Source organism: Anser brachyrhynchus, assembly GCF_964034855.1.
Source record: "Anser brachyrhynchus genome assembly, chromosome: 19".
Taxonomy (NCBI): Eukaryota; Metazoa; Chordata; class Aves; order Anseriformes; family Anatidae; genus Anser; species Anser brachyrhynchus.
The window spans coordinates 10,527,897-10,548,455 of record NC_137712.1 but is presented as its reverse complement, the minus strand read 5'-3'; the positions used below and the strand labels follow the sequence as shown (position 1 = coordinate 10,548,455).

Below are 20,559 nucleotides of genomic sequence, written 5' to 3'. Positions count from 1 at the left end.
GCAGGTCTTATCTCTCTCTCTTTTTTTTTTTTTTATTTTTGTTGTTGTTCTCTGGCTGAGTTCATAAAACCAGGAAATGCTATTTGGCAAGTGCATTTGCTGTGCCAGCAAATGAGGGAGAAACAGGCGCCAGGCATTTCTGAGTGGCAGCAGCGAGGGAAATGCTGAAAACTAAAGAGCAGAGCTCCGGAGGTGCAAGAGGCCAGGATGAGTGCTGTGCCCTAGGGATCAGCACGGCATAGGGCAGGTATAAGGGGAGAACAGTAAAATCTCCCAGTGCTTTAACAAGGGACCACCTGAGGGAGGCAAATCCCGTGATGGAGATAGGATGGAGAGATTCAGAGCTCCAGCTTCTGAGCTCTGAGGCTTCCAGCTCTGAGGCTTCGTGAGTACAGACTGGAGCTCTGAGTAACTTCCCAAGCATTCAGCACTGCACCTTCTCCTGCAGGAAGGCCAATCTCTGAGCACCATCCCATAAACAGAGGCTTGGAGAAATTCAAGGGAGGCTAAAAACCTGATAGTCCTTCTGGGCAAATCAGCTCAGCTCCAGGAGCTAGTGACTGGCCCTTCTCCGCCGGGACATTTTGTGCCCGCAGCACGCCGTCGGGCCGTGCCCTCACAAGGGGAGGCCCTGGGCAGCCGGCATGGCGGGGTAGGAGGGTGCGGGTCCAGGACAGCGGGGCAGCAGCTCTGCAGATTGCTGCAGCCATGGGGTTCGCCTGTGTGACAAGGGAGCAGCACGTGCAGGTGTGCAGCGAGGACGGGTCCCTGCTGCCAGAGGTGCTTCTCCCACGGGGCTGAGGTGGGAAGGACCCACTTGGGCATCGGATCCCAGGCAAACCCTACTGCTCGCTGCGTGTCTCTGAATGAAGTACATCTCCCAGGAGGGCAGAAGACCTTGAATTCACTTAAGTCACTTTCTTTGTCCCTGGTCTGCTCAACTTCCAGAGTAAGTAGATCTGGCTTGAACTTCCAGCTACAAGCTTTCCCTTTTTCTCCAATGCTGAAAGTCACCTGCACATTCCCCTTTCGGTAAGCGCTGTAACTGTAGTCCCTCTTAGCACAGAGACAGAATTAAACAGATTGGACCACTCCCATCCTTCACTGCCGTCATTTAAGGCACTTTTCTTCAGCTCTGGGATCTTTCAGTATTCATTTCTGCACCCTCCCCATTTAGAAATGTTGTTCTCCACGTGCTGCCACAACAACGGGTGTGACGTGTGCTTATCTGTCTCATCAGTGTGGCAGATGATAGAAACCACTTCTAACTCCTCACCACCGCCTGCACAGACAGCTTCTGGCCAGAGACCTGGCCACTATTCTCCTTAACGCCTTCACTGAGTTACTGGTGCCCTGAGTAACCTGGTGGCCAGAAATACAGCCTTTGTTCCTTATTCTGGAAGCATTTCATGTCCATACCATGCTGTTCTGAAATCAGTATCGTGGGGTACAAAGTCAAATTTGTTGCAGAAGCCCAGACACAATGGATTATTATCTATCACCTTCTTCCCTCTCTCCTTGTGCTTTGTCACAAATGGTGATGTGTTGGGGACAAACCCAGAGCAGGAGCTGTGCAGGTGGAGTTCTCACTGCAGTTAAGGTGAAATAATGCACGTCTGAGTCCTGCTGGGTCCGCCTTTTTCCCTGTTCCCTCACCACCCGGCTGTACGTGGGGTTGCCCCAGCAGATCCTAATGTGGGGTTGCCCCAGCAGATCCTAATGTGGGGTTGCCCCAGCAGATCCTAACGTGGGGTTGCCCCAGCAGATCCTATCAGTACCAGCCCTGCCCCTGTCGCAGGCAGTGTTGGCCATGCCTGGTAGTGACGTGTCGTACATGCCACATCAGTTGTGCCCTGGTGCCACACCGCTGGGACACCGCAAACTCACGCCTGTGCTGCACGGTGGCAGCCTGCCATCACACGCTCTTGGTCCTGTCCCCTGCTGTTGTCACACCTGGGTTTTGTAATCGAGCGCTTGTTTTTGTGCCAAAATATGAGAGGTGAATGGGATTCCCAGGAGCCTCTTAGAGCACTCAGCTGCTACTCCAGGGTTATCCACGGGTGTAAATACAGTGACACGGGGGATTAGCTCCAGAGCATTCAATAGCCAGCCAAGTTTCACTTTCCAGTCCTTCATGCTGTCTCACTGACTCAGCCTAGAAAAAAAAACAGTTGACAGGAACTATGATAGAAGGCTCTACAACCTTGACTGGCAGGGGAGGACATGAATAATGGCTGGATTTTTTTTTTTTTTATAAAGGCAAGAGGGCATGCAGCAAAACCAGCAGATGTCAGGTTCAATCCCCACATAGGGAGGCGTTTTCTTTGTACCAGGTGCAAGACAAATTGCGTGATTCATTATTTCAGGATTTGTGGGCTTTACATGGGCTCAAAAGCCAACTAGACAAGACCATTAAAGAGAAATCCATTGAGATCTACGAGTACAAAGACACATTGTTGGCTCTGTAAGTGCCTGAGCCATGAGTCACCAGAGGCGGGGAAATGTCACTACCCGTTTGCCCTGTCCTTATTTTCAACCCTGGGCACCCGCTGAGGGCCACTGTGAGGGCCATGATGCAGGACGACGTGCCATGGTCTTGTGCTGTGGTTGAGCACAGTGGGTTGTGTGTAAACTTTAAACTGCCCTTGTGTTATTAAAGCTTAACTGCAAAGAGCTGCCTCCTTCCATTTCGCTCAGGTTTGCCTGCACGCAGACAGGGCAGGCAGCACATGTGGACACTGTACCATTTGTTCCCAGCACACTGGCAACTTTGGCAACAAAATACCACCACCAGCCCACTTCAGGTCTCATTGAAGGAGCACGATTGCTCTGCTTTGGCTCAGGAGTGCAAAGGTAAGAGCCTTACCAGCAAGAGACAGTGCTCCTTCCAGTAAACAGACCTGTATTTTCAGCGAGACGGTGGAGTGAGGCCTTCACGCTGGGGTGCGGCTCGGGGCAGGCCGGGACCTCAGCAAGTTCTGGCCAAAGGTTATTTACGTCACTGTGTGCCAGCAAGCGTGCCATTTTGCCCCGCACCTCATGGGCTGAGGATTTCGGCACACAGTGTTATCTGAGGCATGGAAAGTCCTGAGCTCTCAATTGTTTCCTGATTGCACAGACTTCCCAAAGAAACGTGGTGGCAGTTGATAACAGGCACTGCCTGGAAACAACGTGGTGGCGATACTTTTCTCCGCGCTTTTGTGTGTAATGAGCAGCCATCACAGAATGGCGAAAGCAGTATGAAAAATGTTTTCCTGTGATCCTGTTTGCACGGAGCCAACCTCCCGCAGTGCTCTGCAGGCTCGCCCTCCTCCTGCCTGTGGTCCTGCTCCCCATCGCCCTCCCCCAGCCGTGCCTGCGGCCCTGCAATGCAGAAACCCCGCTGTCTCCTCCAGAGCTTCCCTTAAAGCGCTTCTCTGATGTGCTGCCCACAAGGGGCCTGGTATGACGCTGCTCTGGTGCCTGTTGCTTATTCCTTTATCTTGCTGCCCACTCACATCCAGACATCTGCACTTTCTCAGACCATGGCTGAGCTGACAGTGAGGTGATCCTGACCAGTGTCTCTCATTCCCTTCCTCTGCTGCTGCTGCTTCTTGTTCTGACACTTAATGGGCCTGTCCAGGCTGCTAAACGAGGGGTAAAAAATAACAGATTTTCTTTTTTTTTTTTTTTTTTTTTTGGTAGGGTTAGTCACTGTAGTTCCTGTCAGACAGCCAGTGCCTGGGGGCAAGACAGCTATGGCACTTGCTGAGGGGAAGACCATGCTGGCACCCCTGTGGCCCCACTGGCCGTCCCCTCGTGAGCTGGTGCGAGGCTTTGGTGGGCAGGGACCTCGGCTGGGTGCCGGCCCCAGGGGAGCTGAGCCAGCCGAGCCCCCTTCCCCTCTGAGCAGGGCACAGTGCCCTTCCTGAAAACAAAGCTTGGGGCCAACAGAGACCCACTTGGTGGGGCCACAGTCTTGTTGGATGGCTTGGGGGTCGCACAGCCCCGACTCTTGGGCTCTCCATCTCCATGATGCCACGGCCACACCACAGCTCGTGCGGGCCCCGTCGGTTCCCTCCCGCGGGGCTCCTGCGGCCCCCTCTCCGCGTGGGGGCCCGCACGGCTGTGATACCCCCGCCGGGTTTAGTACGAAACCGGATCTGCGTGAACCCGGCCCTGACACTCGCGGGTGCCGCAGGGCCCTCAGGGCGCGGCCGTGCCCGCTCCCCGTCATGGCGCCCTCCCCGCCCTCGGGGCCGCCCGCCCCGCTCCGCCCCGCCGAGGGCGGCCCCGGGGGCGGCTCCGCGGCCGGCGGCGGGGCCTGCCCAGGTGCGGCGGGCGGAGGCGGCGGCCGCGGCGCGGCAGTGCCCCCTGTGCCGCCGCCATGAGCAGCGCCGAGCCGCCGCCGCCGCTCGGGGCCGGGCCGCGGGCTCAGCCCGCCTGGAAACGGGAGATCCTGGAGCGCAAGCGGGCCAAGCTGGCCGGGGCGGCCGGCGGCGAGACGGAGCCCCCGGCCGGGCCGGCGGCGCGGGGCTCGACGGCGGCGGCGGCGGCGATGGGCGAGCGGCTGGTGGTGGCCGAGAGCCTGGGCCCGCTCCGGGAGAACCCCTTCATGCGGCTGGAGAGCGAGCGGCGGCGGCTGCGGCAGGGGCTGCCCGGGCACGGCCCCGAGGCGGCGCGGCCGCTGCAGCAGCTGCTGGAGCTGTACAGCGCCGTGCCGGGCATCCGCACCATCCGCGCCGACAACATCCTCATCATCGAGTCGCAGCCCGACGCCGCCGCCGCCTCCTGCTTCGCCGACGGGGACTCGCTGCCGGGACGCCGCCGGGAGCCGGCCGCCGCCTCCCCGCCTCCCCGCCCGGACCCGCTGCGGGAGCTGCTGGCCCGCCAGGGCGCCGCGCTCGCCGAGATCCGCGCCGAGCAGGTCTTCATCTACGAGGCGGCCGAGCCGCCCGAGGCGGCCGAGCCGGGCACCGTCAGCCGCCTCCTGGAGAAGTTCGGGCAGCGACCGCGGGGCCGCCGCCGCCGGGGCGGGGAGGCGCTGCCCGGGCCCGCCGCCGCCGCCGCCACCCCCCGGGCCGGGCCGGTTTCCCCGCCGCCGGTGCCGGGCTCCCCCCGGGCCGCGGCTCCCCCGAAGGCGGGGCCGGGCTCCCCCCGCGCCTCGGCCCCGAAGACGGGACCGGGACCCCTGCCGGCGGCACCGGGCTCCCCCCTGCCCTTGCCGACCTCCCCCCGGGCCGCCGCCCCCCAGCCGCTGCCGGCGCCCCCCCAGCCCCCGGCGTCCCCCCGGGCTGCTGCCCCCCAGCCCCCGGCTCCCCTGGCAGCCCCGGTCTCCCCCAGGGCTGTGGCCCCCCAGGCGGTCCCGGTCTCCCCCAGGGCTGTGGCCCCCCAGGCGGTCCCACTCCCTCCCCAGGCACCGCTGGGTGTCCCCAAGGCCGCGGCTCCCCAGGCCAACTGCTTCCTCCACAAGATTGGCTCCAACTCCTTCACCGTGACCCCGCGGGGTCTGCCCCCCGCCGGCCGTGTCCCCGAGCCTGCTGGCCATGTCCCTGAGCCCCCTGGCTGTGTCCCCAAGCCCATCGACCATGTCCCTGAGCCCATCAGCCGTGTCCCCAAGCCCATCGACCGTGTCCCTGAGCCCATCAGCCGTGTCCCTGAGCCTCCCGGCCGTGTCCCCAAGCCCATCGACCATGTTCCTGAGCCCATCGGCCGTGTCCCCAAGCCCATCGACCGTGTTCCTGAGCCCTCCGGCCGGAGCGTGCCGCCCAAGGGGCCGACAGTGCCATCCACCAGCGCTGCCAACGCCAGGAGGCCAAAGCCGGAGGAGGCCGAAGCGGCTGTGTCGCCCCCACCCAGTGCCAGTCTGGCCCCCAGTGCCACCCAGCCGCTCTCTGCGTCTGCCCCCCGGGCTGGGGGCTCCTTTGAGATCCTCCCGGCCCCCAAGCCTGACTTGGCTGCCATCCCTGCCCATGACCTGCAAGCGCAGGCCCTGGCCAAACTGCGCCTGAATTCGCGCAACTCCTTCGTCTTCGTGCCCCGACGGGAGGGCGGCCCGGCTCTGCCTGCGGCACAGAGCACGGGAGCGAGGCCGCCGCTGTCCTCGCAGCAGAAGGTACAGAAAGAGCCCCCGAGGGTTTCCGCTCCGGAGCAGGAAGAGCCTGTCGCTTCCCTGCCGGCGCCTCTGGATCCGTTGGTACCTGTGACTTACATCGATGACATTGTGGAGCCAGACAGCGGGGAGGTCTCCCCCAGGGTCAACTTGGCCACGAGGACGGGGAACTTGGCGGATCAGCCTGGGGGAGCTGGCCCTGACCTGGAGATGGAGTTTTCCTCTGTGCCCCTCTACAGACCTCACTCTGCCTCCCCTGGCCTCCATCAGAGGGGAGGCAACACCTTCACTGTCGTGCCCAAAAGGAAGCCCGTTGCCTCGGGGCCACAGACTCTTACTGATGCTGGTGGAAGGCCTCAGCGGGAGGAAGAGGAGGAGGAGGAGGAAAGCAAAGGAAAGGGCAAAGCTGTGGAGAACGCTGATGGGCCCCAGGCGGGGTTGTCCCATAAAAAGCGCTACCCCACCGCCAACGAGATCGAAGTGATCGGTGGGTACCTGTCCCTGGAGAGGTCCTGCATGAGCAAGACAGGCTCTCGCCGCAAGAAGGTAACTGCCTTGGGTGCCTCTGCTCTGAACAGGGAGGCCAAAAGTAGCTTCCTACTGCTTTTGGCTTGGCTTTTGGCAAGTGCTTTGTTTGTATCTCAAGCAGTCCTGTGAGCTGCTGGGTGGGGAGATGAGCAGCAAGCTTTGTGCTCTGCTCCTTTTGAGAGCCAAAGGCGTGCCTGTGGGGAGCGGGGTTGGTGCTGTCCCACTGAGTAGGTCGGAGTGGGATATCACCTGTGATAACCACAGGGCTGCCTACCATTGCTTCTTGGAGGTATGATAACGGAAAGGGAGGTATTTGTGGTATTTAGAAAATTGAGATGAGCTGCATGGTTTGAATGGCTGCAGACTGTCCCTCACTCTGTTTTTGCTCATGCGTTGAGGTCCCTCTGATCACTGCCTGGTTACAGAGTGCAACGGGCAGTGTGACGTTGGTGTCTTCCCCAGATTAGTGATCTATTGATAGAGGCTCAAGAACTAGGTCTCTATTAGGCAGAAAGAGATCAGCAACAACTTAGCTCCTCTTGATATGATTATACCACCTGTCTGCTCATGTGCAGTTGCTGCTCATCTCTGAAGAGCCAGGAGACTTCAAGTGCTCCAAGTTTCTTTGGAGCGAATGCCAGGTTTTCTCAGTGCTTGGGATCTAGTTTAGATCCTTGGGAGCCTTAAATTGGGAATTAATCTTTGTGTGGCACGATGAAATGTGTCTGGATGTGACACAGGCATGTAGAAAGAGCGGGTTATTTTGCTGAACTGAAGAAGTAGGCGTGAATCGTTCTGCTCAGAAAGCAGCACACCGTGGTGACAGGCAGCATAGGCATCGTGTCATTACAAATCCCGATTTCTAGGCTTGCGGCGTGACATGTTTCTCCATAGCGGGAAGTGTTGTTTGACATTCCGTTACCTAAATTCAACTAAATATTTGATGGACTGAATCCACATGGGTGCCTGAGGCACTGAGCATTATAATTCAAGGAAACCCTTTGAATAGGATGCATCTCATTTGGAAACGAGGCAGCAAGTGCTGTTTCTCTTGGCTTAATGTTTTTAAGTTCCTTCATAGGAGCACACTGTGTATATTAATCTGATCATGACTAAGGCAGGTGGCAAATCTGAAGCACGAGAGCCAGGTATCAGAATAGGCAAATCTGCACAGGTGTGGATTTTCGCTAAGTGCTGCTGCAGTTTTTCATTGTCTCCTGCAGGCAAGTTCTTAATCAGGCTGGAGCTGTTCTGCTTCCTAAACACCTCCACGCTGCCACTGGTTCCAGCTGTTTTCTTGGCTCTGCTCTGTTCAGTTTGGGGCATCAGTAGGATTTACACCAAATCCTGTGTGACATGCATGGTATAAACTGTGAAAATATCAAGATGTGTTACAGTTACGGGTACTCTGAGGATGGAGCAGAAAATACAGAGGAAACCCTGCAAGGCAAACTCTGAGATATGCCCAACTCGTGATGCTGCCAGAGGGGCTGATTGCTTTGTGCAGGATGCTGCTGCTGGCGCAGCAAGTAGTCTTGCTTGTAAGAAAATTAAGCCTCAAGTAAACAAAACCCGTTAAATATTGTGCAGTGGAAGCCATCCTTAAATATTACAGGAAGGAGGGAGAGAGATAAGGACAAGGCTGGTGCAGCGATGGAATTGTTTAAGGGCAGACAAACGCTGCAACAGAACCCAGAGAAGCAGTGGCATCTCCGTCCTCGGGGCTACCTGAGTCGTGGCTGGGCAGAGCCCTGAGCAGCCTGGTCTGGCTGGGCCTGCCTGGAGCACGGCTTTGGGACAGAGACCTCGAGGGGTCCTTCCCCAGCCTGAAATGCCGCGTGATCCTTTGCAGTGGGTTGACAGCTGTGTTGTCTGCCGTGTGTTGGATTTGTGTGGTGTCGGGCGGGTCACGGAGCTTCTCTGCCTCTGTTCTTATCGGCATAATAGCATTAACTGTGCCCCGCCGCAGGCGTTTTGAAGATGAAGCGCGGTGAGTACTGACTTGTGTGCAGGGGCTGTCCTGCGGGAGAGCTCGCGTAAAGAGCTGCCTTCTGGTAAAAGAGAGATTAAAGGCAAGGAGCGAACTGCCTGTTACGCTGCAGAGTTCGAGGCTGAAATAAATGGGTAAGCCCTTTAGTAAATAAGGTCCGGCCTAAAGGAGAAGCTGTAAAGAGACTTAAGTTTCTGGGTAAAACGTGGCGATGCAGTGGGAGAAGCACCGGGTTTTCTCTCTGTTCATTTCCCCTCGCTAGAGGTGGCAAGCGTGGGATGTTGTTTGACTTTGTAGCCAGGACTTAGAAGATGCTGTAGCAAATGGAAAGATTTCTGTTTACTCGTAGCCTAGAGGATGTTTGTGGCTTTTACTCTGGATAATCAGGCTGCGTGTTGATGCCTGAAAAGGAAGGAGCTTGTATTAGACCGCATTCCTTGGTTTCTTCCCAAGAGATTGCTGTGTCGTCAAGGCAACCAGCCAAAACCAAGGGTTCTGTTTAAAGATACGCCGGGGTTTGCAGAAACTTGGTTTCGGCCTGGATTGGGCAGAAGCAAACCCTTCTGCGAGCTGGAAGCCGTAGTTTGGTAAAACCGACGTCTCTCCTGCTGCTGGATGTGGCACGCGGTGCCCGGGGCCTTCCGGGGCCGCTCTCCCCGGGCGCAGCCGCCTCCTGCCACAGCAGCTTCGCGTCTGAACCCGGCCGGGGGTTTGCTGGCGGGTCTGTGTGTGCCAGCAAAGCAGCGTTCAGTGAGACTTCGGTTACTTGAAAATCTTCATCCACTTGCTGGTGCGTGGGAGGAATCGGGGCAAAGCAAACATTGGCCTGGGAGTGCCGCGCTCCTGGGGGTGGGCAGGCGTCGGGGCCGGTGGTGTGTGACCAGGGACGCTGATGCTTCTGGGGAACTCAAGCTCTGTTTTTCTTCAAATGCTGAAATTCAGCCTCCCGGTGTGCCATCCCGTCCCGTTGTGTGGCCACCAAGGTGCCAGCAACGTGGGGCTGGCTCTGTCCATGTCCCTGGGGGTGTTTTGGTGTGTCGGGGCCGGGCAGGAGCGGGTTGAGCGCTGCGGGGGGCTGCGTGCCAGCAGCTCCAGCCCCGGCTCTCGGGGGCACGGTGGCTGTTGCAGGGCCAAGTCCTGCTCCTGGCTTGGCTGCGGCCTGAAGGACGCTGCCTTCTTGCAGCTGGTGCTCAAGGTCTTTTGGAAAACAGCGTTATTGCTCCTTCCAGGCGCTTCAAGCATGTGAAGCAGCTGTTTGCTTTGGGGCTGGAGCTGTCATCCCCAGCTAGATACGGAGCTGATGAAGGGGAGAGAGAAATGCTGTGGCGGTGTTAGGGGGCAAAATAGTTTTCCCAGCTCTTCTGTTCAGGCAACTTGAGTTGCCGTGGTGGGACAGGCATTCCCTGAGGGCTGTGGTGGTGAACATGGGGTTGTGTGAGATGGGCCATGGCCGAGCCGTGCAGGAGGAGGGCAGAGCCCTGGCGGTGCTCGTAGTGGGGAGCGGGCTGCCCGTACAGGCAGGGGGTTTGAGCTCTTGTCCTGCAGCCACGGCAAGGCCCTTCAGCTCCATGGCCATTCGAAGAGACCTCGCAATGTGGTTCAGGTACAGCGAGAGGTGTGGCTTCAGTTGGAAAGCCAAGCGAACGTTTGCTGCCCTGAACGGATATGTTTGGTTTCAAGGGGAGCGCTGGGCGGTCGCTGGAAGAGGCTGGCTGAGCTCTGACGGTGAGGACAGGATACGTGCACGGGGTGGAAGGAGACCTGCTGACCCTTGTTCTAAACAGGGGATGGGAGAGAGGATGCAGAGCGCGGCTGGTGACCTCTGTTCAGCGCTTGTCTTCATCCTCTGTTATCACAGAAGAAATAAAGAAATCTCAGCCTGGCAGCAGTCCCCGGGGAGCACGGCAGCCCCGGGAGGAAGGGAAGGCTTTGCTGCAGGATGTGGATCTGCTGGATCTCAGCGGATAAAATCTGGCTTGGATGAGCTAACGAGAACCAATCTTCCTTTGGTTACCTGTCAAAATAATGTACGTAGGGTTGTCGGCATGATAGAAATCTGAGTTTCTGTAGAACATGTGACTGGCATGTCGGAGCGAGCGATCGGGAAGGACTACCAGCTGCCGAGCCAGTGGGGTGCTGAGGAGTGGTTGTCAGTCCTCAGGCTTCACGCTCTCAGCCCGACGGAGCTTGGACTCTGCCGTGAAGGTCCCGTGTGTACAGAAGTTGCCCAGACTCTGCTCCTTCCTTAGGTCTTGTCACTCCTCCAGTGCATCCCCTGTCACAGTTTGCCCTCTCCAGGACTTTGGTACCTGTCGAGGACCCTGCAGGAAAGGTGACTTCTAAGCCAGGCAACCCAAATGCTGTAAGTAACAGGGCTTGAGAGCCAACAGGCATCAGATTGGTGATGGTGTTAATGTTTTTTGCTTGTCGGCTGGCAGTTTGCTGACTGCTGGAAGGTGAGCTGTAGCTTTGTATCGATAGGGCTTACAAGAACAGGGTTAGTGGGATCCAAACAGCTGGAACCTAACGCGTCCCTGCTTCTCTGCAAATTGTCTTTGAAGATGGAGTTTCCCAGTTTATGTGCACTGTAGCACAGTCAATTTTCTAACATTTTGAGCAGCTTAAAGCTTGAACGTGGCTTGCAAATGCCCACTTTAATGTCTGTTGAAAAACTACTGTAAACACCCCTCAGCTTTTCAGCATGGGCAGGATTGGGCAGCAGTTTTGTTGGTCTAACCTGCTGAACTTCTTGCTCTGTAGCTTTCCATCTGCTCACTTCTGCTGGAGATGGGCTCCTGTGAGAACCAGATGTAGGCTCAAGATGCTGGCAGGGATGAACACTTCAAGCTGTTGCCCAAACCTGTTTGGAGCAGGTCTGTGCAGTGTGGAATCTCAATACCGGTGACTGCCTGCAGTATTTTTTGCAAGGTATAGCACAAGTAAATTAGCCCGGTGGTGGAAGCAGAAATCTGTCTGCAAAAACCTGGCAGATTCCCTCTCTGTGTTCTGGAGGGCTCAGGTTGAAGATTTGTTTTATTGAACTACTTGGAGAGCCTGTACCTTGCCATTTTCTGTCTTGTGACTGTACTTTGTCATGGAAATACATCTGCTGCCTTTAAGGAGGGACTGCAGTATGTATCTGACATGAATGTATTGAATTTTTGGCAAATGAGGTCAGCAGTCACAAGTGCTGCTCAGAAAATACATGTCTCGGGTGATCAGACTTGGTCCCTCCCCTGTGGAGATGGTTTCCAGCAGCGGTGAGATCTGAGCAGGACACCAGGACAGTGCTACTTCCCTGCCCTTTTCTAATTCTGCTGATTTTAGACTATGATGGTGATGGCTGAAGACTGTAGAAACCAGGATCTCGCTGTGGTTGTAGTCTAAACCACCTCACAAGCTGGACCTGAGGACATCGGTGGGGAGGTATGTTGTTTTTTCTGTTTCCTTGCTGCCTGCCAGCTCCTTCAAGTGCTGGTACCGTGTTGTACCAAAGCACTGGCAGAGCAGTTGAGTCATGTTTATCTCCTCTCAGTAGTGGGAAAGTTTCTGCAACTTGAGGTTCTCTGTGGCCTTGCCACTCCCAGGCTTCGCCCCGTGCAGCAGCAACAGCCTGAGCTGCTCCCAAATTCCCGCAGTGCTCTTCCTCCCATCTTCTGCCACTGCCCGCAGCCTGATGAATGGGACCGAAGAGCTAAAATAGAAACTCTTACGCAAATAAGAGAGGAGCCTGCCTTTGAAGCTGGGTAGGACGTGCCCAGGGCTTAGCCTGGCCCCAGAGCTCAAGAGGAGATTTGGAGTGCTTTGCGCTCTGAGTTCTGATCATGCGGATTACGGCTAACGTTATCTTAATCAGTTTCCTCAATCTATGGACCAGATGGGAGATAGTTTGTAATTTCCCTCTATCTCAAGTATTCAGCTTGTCTTGGGTTTGGGTTCCCCCCACGCACTCTGTTTTTTCCAGCATGTGGTCATGGTGTTCCTGAGAAAGGGTAGGGAGCACATGCTCACACCGACTAGGGGAGAAGTCCTGCTTGTCGGCTGCTGTGTGGGAAGCGGCTGCAGAAAAGAAAACACCAAGTTTCCAGGCTCTGTGGCAGTAAAGCAAATCCCAGTAGGAGCTGCAGCAGCATCTCCTCCACCTCTGGGCACCCCAAGGTTGTGCAACTGCCCAGCTTCAGCACTCATCTGCTGAGGAAAACCTGTGCCATCGTAAAGCCAGTTCCAAAGCCAGGCTCTTCCAGCGACCGCAGTGGGTCTGGGTATGCCGTGAGGCTGTCGCGTTATCTCCGTCTGGATGGTTTGTGTAGGAAGTCATGTGAAGTGTCTGTATCATATTGAGATATTTCTGTAAACATCCTGGGAAGATCTGGACTGAAGGAACTCTGCGCTGAAGTTTTCTGAGAAGTGTCCTTCAGCTGATCCTGGGAATTTGGCAGGGATCTGCTGTTTCACCAGCATCTGATGGACTATGAGTAAGCTGAAGGAAAACATCTCAAAGACAGTATGAGAGCAAAACGCTTGTGTGCTTAGGGAAATTGCATAGCTTGCAGCTAGTGAAAACACAGGTGTGAGGACACATCTGTAAGCCCCACGGTGAACTTGCTGCACTTAGTCATTTCTCTTCCAGGAAGTGTCTTTTGCATGTTGTAGTACAGACAGAGGGCAAGAGAGGTGTGAACTCTGACATGCAGCATATACGTGAAGCCTTTGGGCCCTGAAGTCTGGAATAAGCTCCTTGCAAGGGTGGGAATTACTTCTGTTCCCGACTTCCCTGTATTCCTGGAAAATGATGCTCCCTCTGACCCATTCCAGCTGGAGAAGGTTCACTTCCCCCGAAACAGAAGCATTTGTTCGGACCGCGCTGGTCAGGCTGGGCTGCACAGAAATGTTTGTGGGCGGCCTCTCCCAACACTGCCCCGCTTTGTAGCCACAGGGCTGTCTGCATCGCCTCGGAGCTGCCTCTGGAGCAGGATCCTCTGCTGTGTGCCTCTCGCACGGCGCTCGTGAAGACACCAAGTCTTGGCACCAATTGTATCGTGTTAGTGCCTGCTCTCTTTGTGCATTCAGACGAGACCTGTGCCGTATATGTAGAGAGAGTTGCCCGATTCTTATGGGCTAAGTAATAGCTGAATTGCTTGTTAAGCTGTCGAGGGTTCTGGCTCCTCTGTCTGCAGATGTGCGAAGGAATGAAGGGGTCCTTTGGTGAATGGCTGCTTTGTGCCACGTCAGGCTTGGACGCGGCTGCCCGGCGGGTGGTTGGGCGCTGGGAGCTCTTCTTGGCTGACCCGAGGGAAGAGTTAACCAAGAGCTGTCTGCCCTGCGATGCTCTCCGGGACTGTCCCTACCCTGTCCCTTCTCATCAGGAATTTGAAACTTCCCCGTGTCTTGTACAAGGAGTTTAATATTTCGAATCTCCATGCATTGCTCCTATCTACCATGTGCTTCAGCATATTGATTACACAGAGCTGGCTTTGTGGGTTGCCTTGTAAATGGAGACTTTCCTGTTTTGCCCTGTGGTTTGGGAGCTGGGATGCAGTCCTGGAGGCAATCTCTCCTTTGCCAGCAACACAGCACTGCCTTGATGTGCTACTGCTGTAAATCTTTAGTGTTTCTATCTCTATTCAGTAACTAGCTCTGTTATGCAGTTAATCGTCGAGGAGAACTCAGTGTTGCTCTTAGAAAACACTTCTCAGAAAAGCATGATCAAGTGAACCTCAGGTGGAGCAGCCAACAGAGCTCTTTGGTTTTGTACAGAGTGGCAGAACAGAACCATCTACAATTTTTGAGTGTGTTTAGGGTGCGTCAGCCATAGCAGTATGGGGTTAATCGGATAGAGGAACCAAATCTTGCATCTCCTCCATTCTTAGGCATATCCGTCTTGTCTTCTTGTGTCAAGGAAAGGTTTTAGATGTACAAAAGCTCCTTATCTTCTCCTAAATGACAGCCAATGCCTTTTTAATACGCTGATGCTACTGCAAAGCTGGCCTGTACGTTGCAGCCCCCGGGGTACTGTTCCAGGCTGCCATGCGTAGATTTTGTGCCTGGAGTTATTCAACAACTTGAGCTGACACGTAACCCGGTTTCAGGTCGCGTACAGGCACGTCGATAAGCTCATCACTAACTCATCTGAAATGGCTAGTCTTCCCAAAGATCCTTTATCTAAAAGTTGTAGAGAGAAAAGTGCATCAGGTGGGAGATCACCGAGTGCAGGTCACGATGAAAGCCCCTGCAGAGGGTGCGGCTTTGGGACACCGCCACCTCCTGCTAAATTTGCTGATCTGTGCGAATGCTGAGGCTGGATCAGATGGAAAGTCCAGGGAAAACCCTTTGGGGATCTCTGTCCACTGTCTGCTTCTACCCTCTGTACTCACAGGCAGTTATTTGTACTTGCCCAGCGCCCCCCACGGCAGCACGGAGCTTGGAGGATGTTCCGCGTTACGGCCCTGCCGCCCAAGCCAGCCTGCTGAATGGGTCTTGGTGTGTCAGGAGCTTTGCTGCCCTGCTGGTGACAGCTCTTGTGGATCTCTGTGGGGTGCAGCATATTGGCAGGCCTCCTGATGCACGCCCAGCTGTCTGCTGTTGCAGCCTCAGGTCTCTGGAGCGACGTCCTGTGCTCGTATCATCAGCCAAATCTCTGACTACCAGTGTAGTCAAACAAAGGTTTGAAGGTGCAGTCAAACAAAACTCAATGTAAGGCTATACAGAAGTGCACGGTGATTTTTTTCTTCAAAACACTGATTTTATTCATGCCTGTTTGAGGTTTCAGTCACTCACTCTTTTGTAATCACGCTGAATTGTCCATGCTCCCAGCAGGTATCAACCGAAACCCTCCTGCTGGTGTTGCTGAGAAAGGAGGAGGCATTTGGTTGACCAGGCGTGAAAAGCTGCTAAACCAGCTGCCATAAATCACGCCCAGCAGCTTGTTGGCAGCCCGTGCACGTCCTAGGGCTGTAGGAGACAGTGCAGTTCCTAATCCTGTCATTTCAGGATCATGTTGCTCAGAGAGAGAATGGTTAGGGGGAAGTTAGTACCTGAAAAGCTCTTGATCCCTGATGCTGTGCAAGTGTTGGTGTCTCATGAATACTCGGGTAGCATCTCCGCATCACTGAAAAATTGCCATGTCCCTCCTGTCACCATGCAGCAGCCACTGCCCTATCATGGTCCCTGCGTCAGATGAGTCCACACTGGAATGTGCTTAAAGAAAAGGGTGATTTTTTTTTTTCCTTTTAATGCCTAGAACAAATTTCTTCTGTTTTAAGACAAGGATATCAATTTCTGAAGACTTCACAAGGTGTAAAACACCCTGCACTGACATTGCTTTGGCTCTGCCACACCTGCCAAGAAGTGAGTGTGCTAATGGGTGGAGAAAAGCCACAAGAAAGAATTTGCTTCTGGAGCTAATGATGCAGATTAGCCCCGTGGTTTGCTGCGGAGATTTACTCTGATATCCGTGGGTTGTGAGAAGCCATTGGGTGCGTGTGCCCTTTCATCAGCTGCAGAGTCGCGCACGCTTTCCCACCTTGGTGTCTGCCAACCTTTGTTGTTCGTGTAGCACGTTTCTGTAAATTGGCTATTTTTATTTCTAATCTGTTTCTGCACTTGGGGGCTCTTTTGCTGTTGGTCTGGGTGCAGACTGGGTCGTGACAGCATCCCCTGAAGCAAGTCTGCCTTTTTTTCCTTCTTGTTTTCCTAAGCCACGTATAACTACCCAGATTTAGGCTTGTTGGGCAATGTTTACCCTGGCTTCCCTTTCCTGGGTACTCTATTACTCATTACTGCTCAAATCCTAGCAAATAAATAAATGATTTTTGCTATGGCAACAAGAACCTAGTGGCTGAGCCGCACGATATTCCCTGAAAAACCTGCTTCGTTCTTCCCAGCGTGGCCCTGATGGCTGGCCGGACTGTTCCTGTATAGATACACGGCGTGGGGTTGAACTCTGGTTATGCGACACGGTTCTGCGCAAAGCATTCAGTTGAACAAATACTGATTAATCCCTGCAAACATCCACAGCTGAAGGGTGCAGAGTTTGTCCTTTCCGCAGCTGGCAGCTGCTGCCGCAGCAGAGGCGGGGGAGCCGCGCCGAGACGCTGCGAGCGGGCTCCTCCGACGGGGCTCCAGCGTGCTTGGCTCTTCTGGGACGCATTTTTCTTCTAAAGAAAATGACCCCGTCACCTTTTGTGTTTCTGTAAAAGTCTGCACGGTCTCGCAAGGGGCTGCCTGGCTGCTGACTGTACCATTACTGGGTTTCTGGTTTATTTATTTCTAGGTGCTCCTGGGGCCAACCCAGCCCGCGCTCCTTACATGCAGTTTCTGACAGTGCCCAGCTCTGTTCCTTGCTGCTTAGAGGCATTTTGAGGCAGCCATATAACCGCGTTTCGTTTCCTCCTGTTTTCTCTTAATAAGTCTTTCTCCATCTTTTCCTGGCTACGTTGAGCAGCTCTGCGCTGCCCCGGCCGGCTCTCTGCGGGGCCGTGTCTGGTTCTGGGGCCCTTTCCCCTCGGTTCTCCCTCTGCGTGGCCAGGGGTGGACGCGTGTCCCCGGGGCGGCGCGCAGGAGCGGGGAAGGCGGTGGTGCTGGAGTCCGACCCCGTGCCAGCGGGCGGTTGTTCCCCCACTGTTTGCTTTGCCTGGGCGCGTCCTCGAGAGCGTTACTGCAGCCTTGGGGCGGCCGCCGGGCCCTTCCTGCTCCTTGGTGCCGCGCCTTTGGGTGCAGGGGTTGGGATGCCAGCACGGGGCAGGCCAGCGAGGTGCTGGGGGGGCTGCACCGTGGTGAATTTGTGCTTGGAGTCAGCCTTCTTGCAGGCTGCGCCGCCTCAGTGGGAGGGCTTGCTGAAGCAGCAAACCCTCCGGGTACGAGCCCTCCCTCGGGCCCTGATGCGTCCGGCTGGCACTGCTGCAGGCAGCGATTGCTTTTCATTTTGAATAACTTCAGCGTTGCCTCCTACAGCGTCGTGGCCCCTCAGCAGCAGGGACCCGGCAAGCGCGGAGCCTCCTGCGTGGTCGCGGGCGAACCAAGCAGGGCTGCTGTGATTTGGGCTGGGCTGTGGCACGCGGCCTCGGGCGCTGCCAGGGATCTCCTGGTGACTGCTGCTGCTTCCTGCTCCTGCCCTGGCCTCGCTCCCTGGGTGGGGCTGCTTTCTCCCCTTGCTCTACGCACAGCTTTGGTCTAAATTGGTCTCAAAGTCATTTTTCTTAGAGATTTCCTTTTGTTAGCAGAAAACCAGGAAAAACCTACTTGTGTCTCCCAAGCTTGAATTAGAGAAACCAGGTTGATCTGTCCTGTCCCCTGTGCTTGCCATGCTTAGCCATGCGTTGCCCTGCAGCATGTGCTGGCAGTGCCGTGCCTGGTCCTGGGGTGGCCCCGCAGCTTCCAGGAGCACAGGGCAGGGCTGTCCTCACAGCCCCCGGAGCACAGAGGCCACATTGTGAGCACTCGCTGCCTGGCTCGGGTCAGGGAGCATCTAGGGCAGCGGCAGGGGTGAGAAACTCAGCAACCAGGGTGCTCTGATCTTCAGGGCTGTTTTACTGCAGTCCTTTTTCTCTGAACTGTAATCGCGCCCCGTGTCATCCGGGGACAACTAAAGCGGCCGGGGCAGGGAGCGGGGCGAGGCGGCTGGCTGCCCCCTCTGTTTCCATCCCCTTCTCCTGGGGTGTGGGGAAAGGAGCCAGCCTGTGCCCGGGGCGCATCCTGGGCTCGGGCAGAGCAGCACAACGTGGCAGCCGGCTCCACTGTGTCCGCAGGCTCCCACCCCTGCAATCGTGGGCTCGGCCTGAGCAGGGCACAAGGCAGCAGCAGGGTTGTACCAGGCGAAGGAGTTGCTGCTGTTGCAAGAAGTATGTGTGTCTGAGCGGCACGCTTGGTGTGAGGTTGCCTGAAAGCTGCTTAGGGCCGCGTGCTGTTTCTCGGCCTGTTGTGTATTTTGCACGTGAGGGAAACTGCAAACACGGCACGTGGGGCAGATGTGCTGTACTTTCTTCCTACCGGTCATTACACAGGATCAGAAGAGATCTTCTGAATCGTCCGGCTCCTACTGCCTGTCACAAGCAACCGTGTCTGTTTAATTCTGTTCATAACCCTATTAGCTCAATTTTAAATGCAGTTATAAGTAAAGGGATCTCAGCACCCTTTTAGGCAGCTGGTCCTGAACCTTGATCCAAGTTGGCTAGATACTTCCTTATTTTTGGCTTAAAGTTATTCCTGGCAAGCTTATCCTCCTTGTTTGTCTGTGTTGTATGCTGGCATCAGCAGTTCTTCTCTGCGCCTTGGTGTTTATTTTCTTGGTGCACTTACAAAGAGCCATTATGCTTTTTCTCGACCTTTATTTCTGCTAGCGTGAACGGGCTGAATTTCATCTCCACCTGTTCAAGAATGATGAATTGTAACCAGATCTTCTAAGCAGGACTCTAGGTAATGATTAGGACAGGTAAAGCAGCAGGTGAACAACCCCTGCCCTCAGCTTTTGCTTTGGACTTGGAAGACCACATCTGGAGTTACTGCATCTGGGTTTGGCCTTCCCACTGCAGGGAAGATGTTGAGAAACTGGAGCAAGTCCTTCAGAGGCCACCAAGGGGTTCCCTGGGCTTGGCCAGGAAGCTGAGGAAGCCGTTTTGCTGGCCTGGAGGAGAGAAGGAGGCTCTGATCCCTGCCTCCCACTTCCTGATGGCTGTTAGAGGGAGGTTGGAGCCAGGCAGTCCTAGTTCCCAGTGGAAATTCCTTGCTTCATTCCAGGGTTATTTAAGCAGCATCCTAATGATGATTACAGTCCTGTAACCAATTCAGAATGTGCTTTCTCAGTTGTTCACGTGATGAATTTAAAATCCTAAGCAGGTTCTTAGAGCGAGGGCTGGCCTTAAACATCATCCCATGTGTCGCTTTTGAAACAGAATCTTAAGGACCTCCCCTTTGTCCAATATTTTCACTCTCTAATACCTCCTGTTACCATTTTTCCTTTAGCTGCTTCCATCTTCTTACTTCTGGTGTTTAATTTTTTTTTTATAGAGCATGAATAGCTTTTTGCCATGATACCCTCCCAAAAACGTGGTCCTAGTCACTGATATTTCTATTGCCTAGAGCATGGGTACACAAACGAGTCGGCAGGCGTTAGAGACGCCACCTTTTCAACATAAGGATGCTCTCCTCTCCTTGTCAGTGTCCTCCTGAGGGACATGCCGGCAGCTCCCTGGCCGCTGGCATCACGGCGTTAGATGGTGGCAAGGCGTGTGCTGGGGCAAAACACCGGAGCACCTCTGAGCCTCCTGACTCTGTCCCATCTGTTTGGCCATCTGCCTTTGTGGTTTCTGTCAGTGCGCTATGAGGTTCAGCAAGGCATACGGGGAGAGGCGTGGGAAGACGTGATGGCTTCCTTACTGGAGGGCAAAGCCCTGGGATGGGAGGTGGTCTTTGTCAGAAGAAACCTGGGGATCAGTGGTTTCTGATGCTGCTTTGTAACAGTTCTTCTTTGCTGTTGTCTAGATGAAGATCTCCTTCAATGAGACAAGTTTGCAGACCATGTTTGAGTATCCATCAGAGAGCTCGCTGGCAGAAGAAGAGGACGAAGAGGAAGGACACGCTTCTGAAACGGAGGAGGAGAAGTCTCGCACCTTTCACATTCCACGCCCAAATAGCACTTTGCATCCCAGTACACCTAACTCAGGTGAGCGAGGTGCTCTGTTTGCATCGCGGGGTTATTGGTGGTGTCTGACACTGTCCATGTTTCCTACAGCCCATTTTGGCGCTCTGCGCAGCTGGAAATGTTAATGGAAGTGATCTTCTGCCAGCTGACAGCAGAATTGGGGCTTAGCAGGGACAGGGCTTGAACCAGATCAGGGAACTCCCAGACCTTTCTTGCCTAAGATGCTATGCGTTGCCCAAAACTTAAAAATATGCTTCATGCTCCTTGCCAGGTTAACTGAGAGGGGTAGGTGGTGTGCCATGATGTCTGCTA

General features: G+C 55.1%; 1 protein-coding gene across 2 annotated transcripts in view; it reads left to right on the top strand.

The window, feature by feature from the left end:
• Positions 1–4,306: 4,306 nt before the first annotated feature.
• Positions 4,307–20,559, top strand: part of TPRN (taperin) — a 20,662-nt gene continuing 4,409 nt past the window's right edge. For both annotated transcript variants that reach the window (XM_080561498.1, XM_080561497.1), the window contains exons 1-2: positions 4,307–6,637; positions 20,088–20,268. In XM_080561498.1, coding sequence (XP_080417624.1) covers positions 4,367–6,637; positions 20,088–20,268 — 2,452 coding nt within the window. In that variant the 5' untranslated portion in view covers positions 4,307–4,366. The remainder of the gene's footprint in view (positions 6,638–20,087; positions 20,269–20,559) is intronic.